At 47.2% G+C, this 19,926-nt stretch overlaps 1 protein-coding gene and 1 pseudogene across 2 annotated transcripts; both read right to left on the reverse strand.

Moving 5' to 3' along the window:
- Window positions 1–4,610: 4,610 nt before the first annotated feature.
- Window positions 4,611–8,353, reverse strand: LOC128120677 (paired immunoglobulin-like type 2 receptor beta). 2 transcript variants are annotated; one of them, XM_052754829.1, is made up of 3 exons: window positions 7,732–8,353; window positions 7,030–7,416; window positions 4,611–4,804 (listed from the first exon to the last, which is right to left on the reverse strand). In XM_052754829.1, exons 1-3 carry the CDS (start codon window positions 7,778–7,780, stop codon window positions 4,611–4,613), a joined length of 630 nt encoding a protein of 209 aa, XP_052610789.1. In that variant the 5' UTR covers window positions 7,781–8,353. The 2 variants fall into 2 exon arrangements, 1 of the variants encoding a protein (XP_052610789.1); XR_008221928.1 differs by lacking the exon at window positions 7,030–7,416 and having other exon boundaries at window positions 4,692–4,804.
- Window positions 8,354–9,052: 699 nt separating this feature from the next.
- On the reverse strand, window positions 9,053–18,839 carry LOC128120789 (paired immunoglobulin-like type 2 receptor alpha; annotated as a pseudogene).
- Between the last annotated feature and the right edge of the window lie 1,087 nt (window positions 18,840–19,926).

The raw sequence follows: 19,926 nt of genomic DNA on the forward strand, positions 1-19,926 counted from the left end.
AAGTTTTTATAAGGATATAAATGATTAGATATAAAGAATGTTTAAGAACAAGCCGGGCGGTGGTGGCGCACGCCTTTAATCCCAGCACTCGGGAGGCAGAGCCAGGCGGATCTCTGTGAGTTCGAGGCCAGCCTGGACTACCAAGTGAGTTCCAGGAAAGGCGCAAAGCTACACAGAGAAACCCTGTCTCGAAAAACCAAAAAAAAAAAAAAAAAAAAAAAAAAGAATGTTTAAGAACATTAAGAAATAGTTTATTATATGTGTAATGCAAATAATTGGGATAGAGAAATATAACATATAAACATCTAGATATGTTATAAATAATACATAAATCTCAATAAGTAACCCAGAGATACTGAGGATGTATGCCTAAGTTAGATCTATGGATAAGGTTTTTATTGAGGTCTGAGATAGATATATAGGCTTTAAAAATAAACTTATGTATACCTTAATACAAAAGTCTATGGACCTCCTCAGAAGGGACACTGGGGCTAATTATAGGCCGTAGCTCCTCGACTGTACAAGCAAGGTTGCCCTAGGGATGTGCTATTCTGACTTTACTGGAGAGATTAAGATCATTGTACAATTCAGATTCATATAGGGCAGCGCCTAGGGGAGCTGCTGATGTGGATTCTAGTGATATGGCCTTCTGGGTTCAGGAATTTAAATATTCCAAACAACTAAACACTTAAAATATAGGGAAAGAAGATAATTTGCTTGCTAGACATAAACATAGATGTTTCTTATATTTCAGAAAAAGATTGGCCAAGTACTTAAGACGACTATTACCTCTTTGTCTCTTACAGGCGTAGGTCAAGCTAATAATGTAGCCAGAAGGTCAGGAAAATCTAATGCTCCTATCTGGATCAAACAATGGCTTTTAAATGCTGAGAAAATTATAATTGCTACCTGTCTGGTGGAGGAAAAACTTAAATATTGGGCATATAAAGTCCCCACCAGCCCTTAAATTACCCCAATATCTTTTTATTTAGGAAAATCAGGCTTATAGACTGTTACAGGTCCTTAAAAAATTAAATAAAATTTATTAAAGCCAAGGAAAGTCTCACAGCCTGGCTTGCCATCTCCCAGGGCCATCCCCAGAAATAAAAAAAAAAAAAGTCATTGATATACAGGATCGCTTCTTTACCATACCTCCTCAACCTAAAGATTGTCAGCATTTCAAATATTTTTAGCTTGCCTACTCACCCTACCATGATGGAGGCCAAAGCTGACATACAGAGCAGAAAATGCGAGTTCTGTTTATCCAGGACTAATTCATTGAGCAAAGTTCCTCATTATATATACAGATTAACTATCAAAACTAACTGTCATTTATAGCTTCCTCACAGTCCCCCAACCCATATGTATGTATACATGTATATGTATATACATATATCTTATAATACATTTATTGTACAGATGATATATTTATATCAAACTATGAAACTTGTGAGTCTATAGAATGGCAGCTAGCTCTACAGGATACACCTTTTCATATGTCTGTTCAACAATTATAAATTCTCTCCCTATGGAAGCTTACCCACGAGGCTTATGTCCTTATGATTTATAGTTATAAAATAAAAAAAAAGTAATACACCATTTCTTTCACTGCCTTTTAATTTTAGGAATGCCTGGAGCTCATATATAGACAACAGCCTTACATATACTTCAAGAGCTCTTAAGAATTGGTGCTTGATTTTTCATATCCCCCACTACAGGTATTCCTCATCACCACCAGGCCAAGTCACAAAGTTACACCTAAGCCTCTATGATCTCCTCACTGATATTTAAAAAGGCCCTGATGTTTTCATAATGTCGGGAGGAGGATACATGTCTTTATAGGACACTGACCCGCCTTTATGAATCCTGGTTTGCTTGGTCACACCATATATTGGCAGCTGCAGGACAAAGGCGCTCTAAAGCTGCCAGTCTAAATACAGGCTGTTATTTACCTCTAGATTCTTAAATATTGAGCCTTAAATATAAATAAATTGATACAATTCCAGATCCTTTTGATGAACTGTTCATCAAAACTTATAGAAATATGATTAGAACTAATCTGTTCTAAATGTATTTTATTAATTTTTGTCAAAACATATATGAGACTTGAGAGATATATAAATGACACATTTCAGATTTCATTTTCTGGCTATCCTGATGTTTTGTTGAGGCTCCAAGGACTCATAATTTTGCTCTGATAAAGTTCACCACTGTTATATTGCTAACATGTCTAAGATTTTGTCTATTAAGAAGGTTCTCATAAGCTTCAGGAGATCATGCTGGCGGTGATGGCGCGCGATCAACATTTGCCAATGCCCACAAGCCAAGAAGGACTGGGAGGAATACAACCTGACTACAGTTTATATCTCCCACTTACAAATTTTCTTTTTCTTCTCTGGGGGTGGGGTCAGACTGCCCACAATTGCAAAATTTATTGAAGGGAGGAAAGCGTAGGATGCCCCAACCCGTGACTGTAGTCATTCTGGCTGTCCTCCTGGGGGCCGGAGCTGCAGGGGCCGGTACTGGCATAGCTTCCCTGGTTTTATCTAATCAACATTATTCAGAGCTTAGAATTTCCATAGATGAAGATATAGGGCAGCTTGAGCGAGGCATTTCTGCCCTTGAATCCTCCCTCACCTCCCTTTCAGAGGTGGTCCTCCAAAACCGCCAAGGGCTCAACCTCCTCTTTTTACAGCAAGGAGGTCTGTGTGCCGCTCTTAAGGAAGAGTGCTGCTTTTATACTGATCACACAGGAGTAGCAAGGGATAGCATGGCCAAAGTCCGGGAAGGCTTAGAGAAGCGCAAAAAAGAAAGAGATCAAGAGCTAGGCTGGTTCCAAAATTAGTTCTCTGCATCTCCCTGGCTAATCACCCTCCTGCCGTCCCTTCTGGGACCCTTGGTTGGCCTCATTCTTGTCTTGACATTCGGCCCTTGGGCCTTGTCTCGACTAACTCGATTTGTGCGCGGTCAGCTGGCCGAACTTCAGGCAAAACAAATTCAGGTTCATTCCCATCGCCTGGATCTCCATGATCGTGTTCTCGATGAACCAGATAAAGACTCCATATCAGCACAGGCCCCTCTGCCCAGGGGAGGATGCACCTGTGCCTGGGAGCTGGAGCCCACTGCATAGGGGATTGAGGGTGCAGCCGGGACTGCAGAAGGCAGGGAGACTAAAGTGCTCCACCGTCCTGGGTGCCTTGGATGACAAGCTCTATTGCATGGCGGTTATGCAGACCCTATACCCTTTCCTCCCGAATTCAAACCCGCCCCCTGTAAAACACTGCATCGTTCCAGCCTCCTTCGGGGCATGTGGAGACGCCTGCATGGACCGACAGCCGATAATGGAACCTATCAGGGATAGAGCCTCTGTCACCCCTCTCCCGTCATGGCAAAAACATTTGGGCCTCCTTTCTTTGTTTTGCTATACGTATAGAAGGGGGAGATGTCAGCGACCAAACATGGACCATGGAAAAGTACTAGCTAGGCCAGAGAACAAGCCCCTACCCTAAACCGGATGCCCCCAAAGATAAAGAACAGGTCAGGCAGGTCAGGTAGCATAGCAATAGAACAATGGGCCCTGACCAGTGACCTTACCACCTAGCAGCCTCACGACTTGCACGACTTGCACGTAGCCCCTCACCTGCACGTCCCCCTTCACCTGCACGTACGGCACGTCGTGCACCCCTTCCCTCCTCCCCTCCCCCTCCCATACTATATAAGCCTTGCTGAGGAGAATAAAATTTGCAGCTTGATCAGAACACACTATCTTGCTGTCTTCTCTCATGTCTCCCCCATCCCTCTCATTCTCTCCCACAGGTGGGTCACCCCCGTTGACACCCCGCTGGCCGGGGCACCATTCTGCAAATATCCTTACATTTATTTCTCTAATTTTTTAAAAAAATTATTATTGTGCAGTATGTATATGTATGTGTACATTTGCATAAGTGTACACACATGTGGATTGTAGATGACAACCTTTGCTATCATCCTGAATGTCTTGGGGCTCACCAAGTAGGCAAGCCTGGCAGCACAGTGATCCTAATGTCTGCCTGTCCAAGTATCGGCAACATTCGAAACTTTATGTGGTTCCTGGGATGGAACCCATGTCCTTGTGTTTGTGGGACAAATAATTTACCAATTGACCCATCTCCCAAAAACAGTGTTTTGTTTTTAGTATAATTTTTTTTGCCCCTTTCAGTGTATGTTCTTCCCAGACATGTTTTTTTCATCTGTGGGTTATTACACACCATTGTCTTAATTTCTGTGTTAATTCCATATCCCCAAGTCAAACAGTTCTCTTTCATAAGTTCCACTTTCTATAATATCTTGTCCCTGAATGCTGGTCTACCTCAGGCCTTCTTTAGAAGCCACAGCTCTTTACAAATGAACACTTAGCCCCTGAGGAACTCACAGGCTCTGTGTTCATCTACATTTGTTACTATAATTTCCAGGTGGTCTCTAAAGAAAGTAGGAACACATTGTGTCCCTGTTCACATCCTTTCTGTTCTTGTGTTCTCTGGACTCTGTCCTGCACAAGCTCGTCCTTCTGCATCTCCCACAGCTGAGAAAACTCAGAGGGTAAGCTCAGGTGAGGGCCTGTCCTGGATCACTTACCTTTGCTTCCTCCAGAGGAAGACCATCAATACACAGACGGGGGTTATGAGCACAGCCGTGGCCACCACCACCCCGATCGTGGCTCCCAGGTTCACAAGTGAAATTTTCCTCAGGCCCCCTGTGTCCTCCAGGCCAGATGTGGTGACTGCAGAGGTGACTATGAAGGAGCTCTGCATGGTGGTCCTGATACCTGGGAGAGATGAAGATTAAGCAGATCCCCCTGGATGAGGGAGGGATGGGGTGAGTGTCACACCTTGTCTCCTCTGTGGGATGTGGGATAGGGAACAGCTGTTAGAATTTCACAGAGAGGGAACACATGCTGAAGGCTGAGACTCCAGGAGAGCAAGCTCGAATGCACACTCTCCACCTGTCCTGGAGGTGTGTCCTAAGATTGTCATCTGGTCACAGACAACTAAGCCACAGAAGTACTGTTGTTCTTGTCATAGATGTAGATAACATGCAGGTATGACTCAGTCCATAGTGTTTGTTGCTCAGGCCATAGAACCTGAGGTTGATCCCTAGTATCTGTATCAAGAGCCTGCTGAACTGGGTGTGGCCTTCAATCTTAACCCTAGAAGCAGAGGCACCCAGATCTCTGTAAGTTAAAGCCAGCCAGTCTCTACACATTTAGCTCAACACCAAACAAGCTGAGTAAGATGTAATCCCTGTACTGAGGAGCTGGAGACAAGCATGTGTCTATGGCTCACTGGTCTACTGGTCAACCTAGTCTACTTGGCAAACTTGAAGCTAGTAAGAGACCCTGTCTCAAAATAAGGGAAGGACACCTGAAGTTTTCCTCCAGGTCGATATGCACACTAAGAAATGTGAACATTCTCACACTCACACACGCACAGAAACAGACAGACAGACAGACAGACATACAGACACACACACACACACACACACACACACACACACACACACACACACCTGAATTAACAGACCACCCACATGTTAACACACCATGAATACATAAAAATGTATAACAGAAAATATATAGTTTTAGTCAGTGTAGGGCAGAGTACATTCATCTCTCTACAAACATCACTAAGGATAATTTCCACAACATTTACTTATTTGGAAACACTAGACCAACAGTTTCCAACCTGTGGTTCGCCACATCCACAGTGGTAGATATTTACATTGTGATTCATAACAGTAGAAAAAGTACAGTTATGAATTGTCAATGAAAATAATTTTATGGTTGGGAGTCACCACAACATGAGGAACTGTATTAAATGGTTGAGAACCACTACTCTAGACCCATGAAAAAACTCCTTTCCCTCCTGACCCTGAGCCCTGGCAGCTGCTGGTTGACATTACATCAGGTCAACATGGCAGCCATAGAGACTGTGCAGAGAACTCTGCTGTGGGTGTCCTCTCACAGGTTGGCTTAATCCAGTCCAGAGCCACTGCTGGATGTGGTGGCACCTGAGTCTAATCTCAGCAGTTGGGAGGTGGAGGCAGGTAGATTTCTGTGAGTTCCAAATAACCAGGGCTAAATGGTTAGACCCTGTATTATAATAAAACAAAACACCAAATATAAATATAAAAATATACAAAATCTAAAAAAAGCAACATAGCAAGACTGTGATCAACAACTAAGCACAGAGTCTCCCAGCTGCTGCGGGGCCATGTGAAGAACACAGGGGTAACAGTCACACAGTGACGAGGCTGGACCTCAGTGTTCCCTGTGCATGGGACTCTAGTTATTTCTGCTGCAGAGGAGAGGCAAGGATCAGAAGACAGAGCAGCCACATCATGAAAATGGGGACATTATTTCCTAAGACCCTTGGAGCTTGTGTGGGAGAGGTGAGGGAAATAGAGTAAGAAAGGAGACAGGGGGGGTTGGGAAATGGAGAGGAGACAAGGGAGTGGGTAGGGAGAGGTGAGTGATGTGGGCTGGGGAGCTAGGAGGGGAAATGGGGAACTGTGGTGCTAGATGGGTGTTTACACTTGGACTGGAGGACTCAAAAAACATCCAGTGGGCACCTGCTGTTTGTTCTGGGCTTAGGTTGGAGCTGTGTGGAGATGCTCCATACAGGGACTCACTACAGCCCTGCCTCAGGACCAAGTGAGTCAGTTACATCCTGGAGACGTCACTCAGTTGAGGTCCTGGAGAAGTGGCCTGGCCTGCAGTGTTAGTTTGGGACTGTTAGGGGGTAAATTGACTAGGGGGGGGGGCATGCTGATTCATAGAGAGGATGTAGGGTTCCATCTTATCAGAGAGTGACAGACAAGGTCAGAGGAGGCAGCAAAGGCTTGTCACAAATACAAGGTAAAGATCTGTTTGCAGAGGCCTGGACAGAGCCAAGGGAAAGGAATATGAAAGAAATCTCAGAGGTGTGGAGCCTGAGGTGACATCTAGGGGACAAGGAAGCCAGAGGAATCAAAGCCAGAGCCAGGGTGGCTCACCATGGGTGATGGTCAGCTGGGTCCCTACAATTGACTGCAAACTCTCCATGCCTCGTTTTGAGTTCAGTTGAAATTGGCAAAAGTACTTTGTCTGGTCCTTCTTCTTCAAGTCCAGGATTCTGAGGACTCTGGATGTCTGAGGTTGTGTCCAGTTCAGGGTGAACCGGTTCTTGAAATGCTCATGTATGAAAAGTGGGGTGGAGTTGTAGATAAATTCCCCATGGAAGTCTTTCCATCTCCAGAGAATCCTCATATCTGGATCCTCTGCCAACTCCCAGGGGAAGTAGAAGGAGAAGGGGATCTCGATGGAGCCTCCCTCGACACCAGAGAGGTTTATTGGCTGAATAACATTTAAGAGTCTTTCTCTGTTCGGTCCTACTGAGTGACCTGGGAAGGATGGGGAAAATCTGAAATCTCTGCAGGGGATAGAAGGGACAACCCAGAGTTTTGGTTGAGCCATCATCCACAGGGAAGGATGGGACACAGGACAGGACTGTCCCTATGTCCCACTGTCCCATATAGGACAGGACAGACAAGGAAGTGTTGGGCTGGACCCACTCTGAGGATGAGCTCTTTTAGGACAGAGAAGACTATGGCTCCTCTATCAGACACCTGTCCACATGACAGCCTGCTCTTCCCAGCCCCACTGGCCCCTCCTGTGGTTAGGGCAGAGTCCCTGCTAACAAGGTCCCCACCACTCACCAGCTTGCAGGCATGCAGCTGACAGCAGCAGAAGCAGGATCCAAGCCATGGCCTGATTCCCTCCAGGAAGTGAGACCAGCAGAGTTATCAGGAAGGAGAGGAGGACCTGTGAGGGACACTGGGGTGCTCAGGAGTCAGGAAGAATCAGGGTAAAGGGACACAAAACCCCACAGTCTTCTCAGGTGGAGGACAGAATGGGGCAGGACCTCCCCATCTCCACCTCCTTGTGACCAGCAACTTCATCATTCTGGCTTCTTCCTTCCCACACCGCAGAACATCCTTCCTTGTGGTCACCGACAGGATGGCTGTGCCCTTGAGCCCAGAACCCATTGTTGACAGGAAGATATGGAACTGACCTCACCATGCCGGGCTCTCCTCTCTTCCACCTTGACCTCCTGTCTTATCCAGTCTTGTCCATTTCCCATGTGGCCTGTAATCACTGGTTCCTCACCTCCAGATTTCCTCCACTCCTGCCCTCCTCATCATCATCTGTTTCTCATTGTGTCTCCCACCATACTGGTTGTCTGTCTGTCTGTCTGTCTAATAACCTCAGGCACAGAAGTGGTCAGTTTCTGCTCACTTCAGACACAGCGAGGATGGAGGTGATGAGGAAACACATTCAGTCCCAGCCCTAGCTCGGTGTCCCCACCACCATCTGCTCTTTGTTCTCTTCTGTGCTTCCTTTCATGTCGCTATGGCAACCTGCCCTCTCTGGAGGGTATAGGAGGCTGGGAATAGCAGCAGGACCCAGGCCTGGGGAACCTTCAGAAAAGCATATCTGTGAGTCCTGACTCTCCTACTACCTGGGAGCAACATGGCCTTCGGAAAGCATTGTGACCATCTGGTGTTTAGTTCCCTGTCTCACACATCTATCTAGGGTTGTTGCCGATGTCCAGTGTGGTGGTCCATGGGAACCAGTCACTGTGTACTGGTTATTACCCTCCCAGATGTGGGTGTACATCGTGTAGACTGGCTGCCAGCATTTGGGGCATCCCCTGCCTTGGGCAGCTAGAAAAAAGTGATAGAGGAGGGGATCTTAGAGGACCAGAAGTTAAGGGTCACATGAGTAACTCTTAATTAGATTCATTTAGGCAAATTCTGTGGATTGTTTTATTTTGTAAAGAAATTTTAGGAAGTTAGAAAAGGACACTGGGAGTTTTTCAGTTTCTCTGAGCTCAAACGCCCTGACATGTGAATTTCTGTCTCTGGCCATGGGTATCAGTGACCCATGAATTTTTGTCTCTGGCTGTGGGTATCAGTGGAAGCTGGGAGTCTTCCTACTAGAAACACAGGTGACTCTGAGATCGTCACCCAGACCCACTCATTTGGCCTTTACAATGGAGTACACAGTCTCTTCCTGGGGGTTCCCATGGACGGGCTGGCAGGGTGGTGTTCCTGGGGAGACTGAGCTTGAGAGGGCAATGGAGGTGTACATGATGTTGTTATCCTGTAGGGACAAGAGGTTAGATGGCAGCAGTGTAGCTGTGGCCACCATAAAGCAGCAGCTGCAGCCTGAGTGTGTTTCCCACATCTGCAGCAGCTGCAGCCTGAGTGTCCTGTAACACCTGCAGTAGCTGCAGGCTGAGTGTCCTGCCCACACCTGCAGCAGCTGCAGCCTGAGTGTCCTGCCCACACCTGCAGCAGCTGCAGGCTGAGTGTTCTGCCCACACCTGCAGCAGCTGCAGCCTGAGTGTCCTGCCCACACCTGCAGCAGCTGCAGTCTGAATGTCCTGCCCAAACCTCCAATCTCCACCCTTCTGCCTCCTTCTTCAACATCCCTTTAACTTCCCTCAGGCCTGACTCTGAGTGGCTTACCTTGGGGTTCTCTTTGGGGTCCATATATTGCCCTAGAGAAAAGGAACATGGAGTGCTGAAGTTAAGCTGTGACAGGAAGGGAGACAGATGGCTGGGAGTTCCAACAGTGAGATGAGGACCTTGGTTACAAAGGAGGGACAGAGTGAAGGGAGGAAGGGAGAAAATACTGAGGGATGCTTATGTAAGTGTGGGGTCTTGGGAGAAGAAGGCAGAGCCAGGTGGGGAAATAGGAAGCTGGCAGATTTTACCTTCAGGTTCAACATTCTCACTGTTTTCAATGAGGTCCCTGCATAGGAACAAATGGACAACATATCAGATTCTGGATTGGAAAGAGTTAAGACATTAGGTGCTGGGCTACAGAGATGGCTCAGTTAGGAAAGTAAGTTTCACATAAACACGAAGTCCTGATTGCAGAGACAGGATCCACAGAACGCTGGATGCTGGAGAAGCAGAGACAGGCAGATAAATTCCTGGAGTTCACTGGCCAGCCTGGACTAACAGGTGAGCTCTAGATTCAGTGAAAAACTCTGTCTCAAAAGATAAAGTGGAGGGCTGGACAGATGGTTCAGCTGGCAAAGTGCCCACTTCACAAACACAAAGACCCAGATTTGGATCCCCAAGGACCCATGTGAAAAAATCTGGACACGATGTGCCTGGAAAGTGGTGGTGGGGAGACGAGGATCCCTGAAGCTCATTGTCTGGGCAGCCTGGCCCAACTGATGAACTCAGGTTAGTGAGAGACCCTGCCTCAAAATAAATATTAAATAACGGTGGGAGAAACTGAGGGGAGTCACCACATAGACCTCTGGCTTCCACACACATGCACAGGTGCAGACACACACACACACACACACACACACACACACACACACACACACACACACACACCCATTCATTCAGGAACACCAAATAGATTGGAGAGCAATTTAGGAAGACACACCATTGATCTCTGGCTTCCACACACTGGGCACATGTGGATGTGCACCTGAACATGTACACACACAGGAACAGTAGCAACACACACAGAACAGGGCACTGTGGTGCATGCTTGTAATCTCAGTGCTCAGGAGGTGGAGACAGGGGACTTCTGTGTTCACTGGCCAACCAACCTGGTCTAATTGGTGAGTTCCAAACCATTACAAGACTCTGTCTGAACAAAACAAAACAACCGCCCATAAAACCTGAATTGAGTCAGCAGGACTGGAGGAAGGGCATCTGGTCAGAAAAGCCCCAGGGAGAGGAGAGAGGGAGGAAACTGGGATGCAGTGTGGCTAGTGGATGCTTGAGTTATATGAACAAGGCCCTGGGTTCCATCCCAGCATGTCATATACCTGGTGTGGTACAATGCCTGTCCTTCCAACAGTTGGGAGGTGGAGGCAAAAGATCAGAAGTTCAAGTTCATTTTTGGCTACAGAGTGAGGTCGAGGCCAGCCTGGGCTAAACGAGACTCTTTCTCAAAAAAAAAAAGGGGTTGGAGGAGGAAGGGTCAGAGCAGGCCATGTACAGTAGGAAAAGAAGAGGCAGGAGAGAAGGGTGGAGAGGTTGGGAGGTGGATAGAAAAGGGCAGAGATGTGAAAGATCTGGAACAAAGGATTCTGGGGCAGCGGGGCTCACTGACCATAGAGACAGACAGAGAGAAGGAAGGAAAAGATGGGAGAGCTGTTGAATCCAGGCGGATGTTCAAGGCTGAGAGGAACCAGAGACAGAGAGGGAAGCCCAGGAAATGGAAGGAGAGAGGGAGGAAGTCTGAGGCCTAAAGGGGGTGTTGTTCTGGGAAGGAGACTCCTGAGACCCTCTGCACTCCTTGTCACTGAGAATCTGGTGCCCTGAGGAGCCTGAGGTCATAGAGGACAAGGAGGGAGCAGACAGGATGAGTCAGTCGTTAGGGAGATGTGAAGAGTCCTGAGTGTGGTTCTCCTTTTTTTATGTTATTTGAAGGGGATGGAGAGATGGCTCAGTGGTTAAGAGCACTGACTGCTCTCACAGAGGACCCGGATGGTGCTCACCTGGCTGGGGTTTCGGCTTTAGTCCTCTGTCCTGTGGGGAAGAAACAGTGTCAGTGTGACATCAGTGCTGATCCTCCATCATCCCTCTCAGCTGTCCTGTGTGTTCAGACCACCTTCAGAGGACAGGGGAGCAGAGAACCTGCCCCAGGCAGTCTAGAGGAGCCTGAGCTCCCTCTGCTGGGCTGTGTCCTACACAGCAACCTCCCCAGATCTCTGCTAGGTCCATGTCCACCCCTGTCTCCTCTGCTTCCTTCACCAACCTTGAGTTCCCCGCACTCCACACCTGCCTCATCTACTCTGCATTCATCTACCTTCCTTTGTGTGCCTTTAGAGACCGCCTTTTTCTGGATTATATTTCACTCTACTGATCTATTTGTCCTGGTGCATACTATTCTCTTTTCATTTAGTGTAGCTTTTTAAAATTGTCACTTATTTATTATATGGTCGGGGGTGTGCCACAGTTTGTATGGAAGTCAGAGGACAACTTGCAGGAGTTGATTTTTTCCACCATGTGGCTCCCAGGCTTCCACACTGACTCACTTTACCCTCTGACGGCTACTGTAGCTTTTAAAAAAATCTATTGTTCATTCATTTCTTTATATTTATTTAGCTACTGTAGCTCTAAAAGTTTTTTGTTGATGTTGTTTTGTTTTGCTTTGCTTTAAGAAAATTATCTGCACCTCTTTTGGTGTGGATGCCATGAGAGCAGATGCCTGTGGGATTCAGGAGAGGGCTTCGATCGATATGGCTGCAGCCAGAGTTACAGGCGGTTGTAAACTACCTGATGTGGGTGCTGGAGCAGAACTCAGGTTCTCTGCCAGAGCAGCCAGTGCTCTTAACTGCGGAGCCATCCCTCCAGCCTCCTGTTGCAACTTTGATAAACTCTGGGATCAGGCAGCGGGAGTGCTTCTTTATTGGCCATTTTTGTTGTTATTTCATCTCATTTTGTTTTCCAGAATGTACGTGAATTTGAGAAGATGAATTGTTTTTACAAAACTCCCATTGTACTTTAGATAAGAATTATATTGAATTTACTGATTATTTTTGTAGTACAGACATCTTTTTTTAAAAAAACCTTAACTCATTTTCATTGTATGACTATTTGCCTGCTGGTATGTCCGATTGCCACACATGTGTCTGGTCCCTGTGGCAGTCAGAAGAGGGCGTCAGATCCCCTGGAACAGCAGTTACAGGTTATTGTGAAACATTGTATGGGTGCTGGAATCAAAGCCTGGTCCTCTGCAAGAGCAGTCAGTGCTGTTAACCAATGAGTCATCTCTCCAGCCTCCTAATATAGACATCAGAACTAATTTTTCCACTTTAAGAATGAGATGATTCCTACTCACCTGCTTCCTCATTCTTTCAACAATGTCAGCCACTGTGTTTTGGAGAACACGTCATTTGGTGCTTTAGTTTAGGCTTTTTTCCCTATTTTTTTCTTTTTTCCTGGCGACAGAGTTTCTCTGTGTAGTTTTTTTTGGGGTGTCCTGGAGCTTGCTCTGTAGTCCAGGCTGGCCTTGAACTCACAGAGATCCACCTGGCTCTGCCTCCTGTGTGACAGGATTAAAGGCGTGTGCCACTGTCCACTGGCCTTCCCTAAGTGTTTTTAGATTATAATTTTAGTTTTAGAGATTTATTTTCATTTGTGTGTGTATATATGTGTGCATGATTGTGTATGCCATCCTGTTCCCATGCCCAAGGGGCCAGAAGAGAGCGCTGGGTGCCTGAAGCTAGAGTTACAGGAGGTTGTGAGCTGCTCCATATGGGTGCTGGGACTGAACTTGGGTCCTCTGCCAGAACAGCAAGTGCTCTTAACTCCTGAACCATCTCTCTCTTTTTTTCTTTTGACTTACAAATACACTTTGTTTGTTTGTTTGTTTTTTGACAGCTCTGTGAGATCCACACAGGCACGTCAAATAGATCCTCAACTCAGCTGGTTAGCCCACTCCTAACTAACCCAAACAATTAAATTGTTTTCATTTTTTAATTGTTTGGGTTAGGTTAGGGTTAGATTTGAATGAAAATCTTCATAACAGGCTCACCTATTTGTAATCTTTGTTGTATTTGGGAGGTTATTGACCATTTAGGAGGTGCAGCCTTCTGGAAGAGTTATGTGTCACTGGAGGTGAGTTTTGAGAACGTATTGCTCTTCCTCACTTCCAGCTTTCTCCCTGGGTTTTCTGCATGTGTTGAAGATGTGACTTCTCAGTGTCCTGCTTCAGCTGCCCCTCCACTATTAACCTTCCTTCTGGTTCCGCAAGACAAATCAAAGTCTTCATTTTACAAGTTACTTTTGATTATGAAGTTTTATCACCGCAGTGGAGAAGTAACCGCCATTACACACTCTCAAACAGATTTCCTGTTTCAGTCCCTATATGGCTTGGTTGTTTCACCAGAGTGTTTTTCAGCACACTTAGACTTGTTCCTGTTCCCTGGTCCCCATGTCATCCATCTAATCACTGTTGGTTTGGGGTCTTCCGCACCCAAGGACGACTTTGAACTACTGATCCTCCTGTCTGCCCCTTCCACACTCTGGAGTTACAGACATGCACTACCACACAAGGCTCATCACAAAGTCTGAAAACTTTTGCCTCGACATATTCCCGGGACTGACCATTCATCTTCATGTGCAGCCCCACTGTGGCAAAGTGGCACAGCCTGGTCCCCCTCCAGTCTGTTCTCTGCACCCTAAGACTGTAATGTCAGAATCCAGCTGCTGAACAGGCCACAGCACCGCCCTTCACCTCTCACAGAGACACTGCCCAGAAACTGTTCTCTCTAGCTGACCTGCTTCCATCCAGGTCTAAGGTTAGAGGACCATGTCCAGGACTCAAGCACTTTTCTGACTCAGCTATCCCTGAGCCCTCGCATCTGCCCTGTCACAATCCCCTTTGAGGACTCTGTTGATGGGGTGCACTCTTGGACCACTTACCTTTCCTTCTCCTCCACCCGAGGAACACTATCAATCCCAAAACGCCAGCCAGGAGTACAGCAGCAGCCACTGCCAACCCAACTTTGGTTCCCAGATTCAGGGTCTGATTCTTCCCACTCTTCTTCCAATCTGTACCTGTAAGAGCAGTTCTGGTGAGTGCAGAATTTGCAGTAGTAGTGCTTGGAGAGGTGGTCTTGGGGGCTGGGAAGAGACGAAGGTAGTCAGCATTGAACATGATTGGGAAGTGTAAGCCAAATAAACCTTTTCTTCCCTAAATTCTTTGGTCATGGAGTTTTTTTTACAGCAATAAAAACTCCAACTAGGACACCTGCTGGCCCTGTATCCCAGGTCATGGGCTCTGTTCTAGTTTCACGTCCTCTATTGAATCCTCATAGGATCCCTGCTGTGGGATAATTTCTGTCCAGGATGCCGCAATCAGTCTCCTGCAGTGCCAACTCGATTTCCCCCAATAGCAGGGACTGGACCCTGTAGCCATGCTGCTGTCACAGGAGTCGGGCACTTCCTGTGGAAGAGCAGTGTGGGGTTTTGGTGTAAGTGGAAGTTTTTGTCCCTTCAGCAGCTCCCAAATACCTGGCAGCTGCTTCCCAAATTAACACTCAGAGACTTACATAATTAATATACATTATATTATATATATTAATACAATTATATATAAATGCTCTGCTGGTAGCTCAGGCTTATTACTAACTTGCTCTTACACTTAAATTAACCCATAATTCTTATCCATGTTTAACTTGGTACCTTTTCTTAGTCTCATTTTGTGTCTTCTGCATCTGCCTGAGGACTCCTGACTCAACCCTTCCTCTTCCCAGCATCCTCAGGGACCTGTGTGTGTTGCCATGCACTTGTAATCCCAGCACTTCAAGGGGAAAATAGGCAGATCCCTGTGGCTCCCCGACAGCTGTCCTAGCCCACTTTGTGAGTTCAGCCCAGAGAAAGACTCATCAAAGGAAACATAGGAAGAGAGAGAAAGAGAGAGACAGAGAGAGAGAGAGAGAGAGAGAGAGAGAGAGAGAGAGAGAGAGAGAGAGAGAGAGATCACTAGGGGTCTTTTTGCTTAGACATGAAAGAGAAAACGTGCAAAGGAGAGTACTATTGATTTGGCTACAAAATTGAAATTATGGAAAGAGAATTAATAAGCCAACCACAGGGTTCTTTTTAAAACATGTTGCACATATTTCTCCGGGTGTGATATCTTTGTCCTAAATGAGGATATTTTGCTTAGATAAAACATTTTTTTTGAGGTCTGTGGATGCAGCTCAGTGGTGGAGTGCTTGCCTAGGGTGCATGAGGCCCTGAGTCTATCTCAAGCAATGGATACAGGTGTGGTGAAATGCCCTTTTGGTCCCAGCTCTTGGGAAAGAGTTCAAGGCCATCTTTAGTTATACAGTAAATTTGAGACCTGCATGGACACATGAGACTCTGTCTTCAAGAAATGGAAAAAAAAAAGAAAAATGCCTTCATAATGTTAATTTTAATATTTTAAAAACAATGGGCAGGAATATTCAGTTAATGAATTAATTTTTAAAATTAGTGATGAAAAAATTCTGATGGAAGAACTCATAGTGGAGGTGAGGTGTAAGTCAATGACAGAGCCCTTGTCTAGTGTGCACGTGGCCCTGGGGACAAGAAAAAAAACATGGTGTGTCTGCCTGAAGCAGAGAAAGGCATGGCTGCCTTAGATTGATTGTTCTACAAGCACCTAATAGATTATTGCCAAGGCTGGAGACATTAGGAAAGGAGGAAGAGGGAGGAGGTGGAAGAACAGAAACCTTTAGGGAAACATGTAGGGGACACAGGAAATGCAGGTGTAAGGTGCCTGTCAGCTCTGGCTGTGGAGTTTATTCTGAACAAGCACAGGGTTAAGATGAGGAGTGGTTTGTCAGGGGGAGGCGGGTGGGTCTAACCTGGAAAGGACAAACCAATTTATCACTGGCACTGTTGAGAATTGGTGATATAATAAATGATAAGTGATTTTTATTTGACTATTAATTTTATATTTTATTTTTTAAAAGTATTTTTTATTAACTTTTGGCACACACATAATGGCGCATGAGTGTGTGTGTGTGTGTGTGTGTGTGTGTGTGTGTGTGTGTATGGCTGATTTTTGTTTTGTTTTGTTTTTTCCAAACAGGGTTTCTCCTTTTAGTTTTGGAACCTGTCCTGGATATCACTCAGTAGACCATGCTGGCCTTGAACTCACACAGATCCACCTGACTCTGTCTCCTGAGTGCTGGGATTAAAGGTGTGCTCTACCAGCGCCAGCATGTGAGGCTAATCTTAAGTGTTCCCTTCCTCAGATGTCATGCACCTTATTTTTAAGACAGAACGCATGAGCACCTGTAACTGCAACACCATGGGAGACAAGAGGATCAATGGGGCTTTACAACCCATCAGCCTAGCCCTAAACAGTGAGCTCCAGGTTCAGTGAGAGACCCTGCCTCAAGGGAATAAGGTGGGTCTTATTAGAGGAGGAACCCTAATGTCCACTTCTGGCCTTCCCACGAACAAAAATGGAATATATGTACACACACACACACACACACACACACACACACACACACACACACATACACACACACACACAAATGCACACATATGTGTGCACTTGAGTACAACATATATACATGTTCTAGAAAATCAAGATAAAAGAAAAGGCAAGCAACAGCGTGAACTCCACAGAGGCCATGTGTTTACTGACAGAGATGCTTGGAGGTAAAGGGTCCCGTCTGAGGCCTGTTCCTCACCAGCATGACCTTGGGCAGGTGTTGAATTCTGCTGGTGTCTGTGTCTCTCTGTATAATGACCACAAGAGTGCCCAGCAGTGGTGACGGGTGGCCGGGGTAATGTCCACACAGTGACTAGGCTGGGCCTGTGTGCACTCTGTGTGGAAGCTGCAGTTACAGCTGCCATGGAGGAGGAGAAGTGACCAGAGAACCTGATCATGGTGAGAACATGAGGGTCTGTGTGGGAAAGATGGGGATGGGGAGGAAGGAGAGGAAGAGGGAAATGAGGAAGTAGAAAAGAAACTGGGGCAGGGAGAGGTGAGGGATGTGTCTAGAGACTGGTGAAGTGGGGGGACCCAGAGGAGGAGGGGTTCACGTGACCAGAAGGCACCTACTGTGGAAGGCACGAGATATGGTGTAAAGTCTAGATCTAACGGAGACCCTGACACGGGACCAGGTGAAGGCCGCTCTGTCCTGGAGAGGTCAGATCCACGTGGATTTGTGTCAACGAGGGTGGGGTGGGCAGGGCGGTAGTCAGTTTGGAGAAAGGAGCAGGAGACTGGGCCATCTGGGAAGAGCTGAGGCTGGGGGTGAGGTGGATCTGAGGCCAATGAGGGGCAGCTCAGAGAGAGCAACTAAGGCTTGTGGATGATTGTGGGGAAGAGGAAAGGTGGAGTTGTCAGAGCTCTGGGGAGGGGACAGAACACATGAGAGGAATCTGAGGGAAGAAACAGAAGTGTAGGATCGCTAATGACATGTATGGTATCTTTATAATAAGAAGCCAGGGCCACCAGGGCCTGACCTGGGATGTGCTCACCATGGGTGATGGTGAGTTGCGTCCCACTGATTGACTGCCACATCTCCGTGCAGTTTTTTATGCTCAGTTGAACTCGGCAGAAGTACACTGTCTGGTCCTTCTTCTTCAAGTTCAGGATTCTGAGGACTCCAGATGTCTGAGGCTGTGTCCAGTTCAGGATGAGCCGGTTCTTGAAATGTTCATATATGTAACCCTAGGAAGAGTTGTAGATGAATTTCCCATGGAAGTGCTTCCATCTCCAGAGAATCCTCATCTGTGGATCCTTTGCCAACTCCGGGGGGAAGTAGAAGGAGAAGGGGATCTCGATGGAGCCGCCCTGGACACCAGAGATGTGTGCTGGCTGGTCGACTCCAAAAGCATTTGTCCTGTGACATCTTGCTGAGTTACCTGGGAAGGATGAGGGAGAATCTGAAGTCTCTGCAGGGGATGGAAAGGACAACCCAGAGCTTCCTGAGTCATCAATGCAGGCAGCTGTGGGACACAGGGCAGGACTGATCTTAGGTCCCACTGTCCCATATGGGACAGGACAGACAAGGAAGGGTTGGGATGGTCCCACTCTTAGGATGAGCTCTGTCTTGGGGCACAGAGGACTGGCTGGCTCCTCTAGCAGACACCTGTCCACATGACAGCCTGCTCTTCCCAGCCCCACTGGCCCCTCCTGTGGTTAGGGCAGAGTCCCTGCTAACAAGGTCCCCAAACTCACCAGCTTGCAGACATGCAGCTGACAGCAGCAGAAGCAGGATCCCAGCCATGGCCTGATTCCCTCCAAGAAGTGAGACCAGCAGAGCCATCAGGCAGAAGAGGAGGACCTGTGAGAGACATTGGGGTGCTCAGGAGTCAGGAGAGAACTGGGTTAAAATGACCGTCATCCACAGGGGCTTCTCATGTGGAGGACAGAGTGGGGCAGGACCTCCCCACCTCCACCTCCTTGTGACCAGCAACTTCCTTCATCATTCTGGGTTCTTCCTTCCCACGCTGCAGAAGATCCGCCCAGTGGTCCCTGACAGGATGGCCATTCCCTTGAGCCCAGGCCCCGTTTTTGACAGGAAGATATGGAACTGACCTCACCATGCCGGGCTCTCCTCTCTTCCACCTTGACCTACTGTCTTATCCAGTCTTGTCCATTTCCCATGTGGCCTGTAATCACTGGTTCCTCACCTCCAGATTTCCTCCACTCCTGCCCTCCTCATCATCATCTGTTTCTCATTGTGTCTCTCACCATGCTGGTTGTCTGTCTGTCTGTCTGTCTGTCTGTCTGTCTGTCTCCCCCTCTCTCTAATAACCTCAGGCACAGAAGTGGTCAGTTTCTGCTCACTTCAGACACAGCGAGGATGGAGGTGATGAAGAAATACATTCCGTCCCAGCCCTAGCTCGGTGTCCCCACCACCATCTGCTCTTTGTCCTCTTCTTGTCCTTCAGGGACTCTTCACAGCATCCAGCAGAACCAAGGCCCAGAGGACACTCTCACCCTGGCCTGCTCGCTGCTGCCGAGTCTGTAACTACCCTGGGCTTCCTGGGTGGTCGTCTCCCTCCCCTAGACAGTGACTCCAAAGGTACTCCAGTTTCTGAAGGAGACTTTCTACATCGCACCAACCTTCCCACAACTCAGAAGAGGATGCCAAGGATCAGAGAAGCCCTGGCACATGTCACATGACTGTCACATGCATGGTTGACTGGACTTCATCCCATCAAGTACTTGTAGTCCTCCACTCCACACAGACTTCAGCCTGCCTGCTCCATGCATCCTCTGCACTCCCCTCAAAGGTCAGGGATCAGCTGCTAGGCTCCCAGGAGGCTGTTCCCACAAAGCGCTTGAGTGACTCCCTTTAGCTGTGGCTGTTCTAGAACCTTCTTTGGATGAACTGGGCAAAGAAGGCT

The sequence above is a fragment of the Peromyscus californicus genome, unplaced genomic scaffold (genome assembly GCF_007827085.1).
Source record: "Peromyscus californicus insignis strain IS unplaced genomic scaffold, ASM782708v3 Scaffold_2__1_contigs__length_46816999, whole genome shotgun sequence".
In the NCBI taxonomy this organism is placed as follows: Eukaryota; Metazoa; Chordata; class Mammalia; order Rodentia; family Cricetidae; genus Peromyscus; species Peromyscus californicus.

Bases quoted from the DNA above. Each gene is read 5' to 3' on its own strand.
- LOC128120677 (XM_052754829.1), bottom strand. From the start codon at position 7,780: ATGGCTTGGATCCTGCTTCTGCTGCTGTCAGCTGCATGCCTGCAAGCT. The intron at 7,417-7,731 runs GTGAGTGGTGGG...CATCCTTCCCAG, and splicing joins AGCTGCATGCCTGCAAGCTG to GTCACTCAGTAGGACCGAAC. The intron at 4,805-7,029 runs GTGAGCCACCCT...CATCTCTCCCAG, and splicing joins CCAGCTGACCATCACCCATG to GTATCAGGACCACCATGCAG.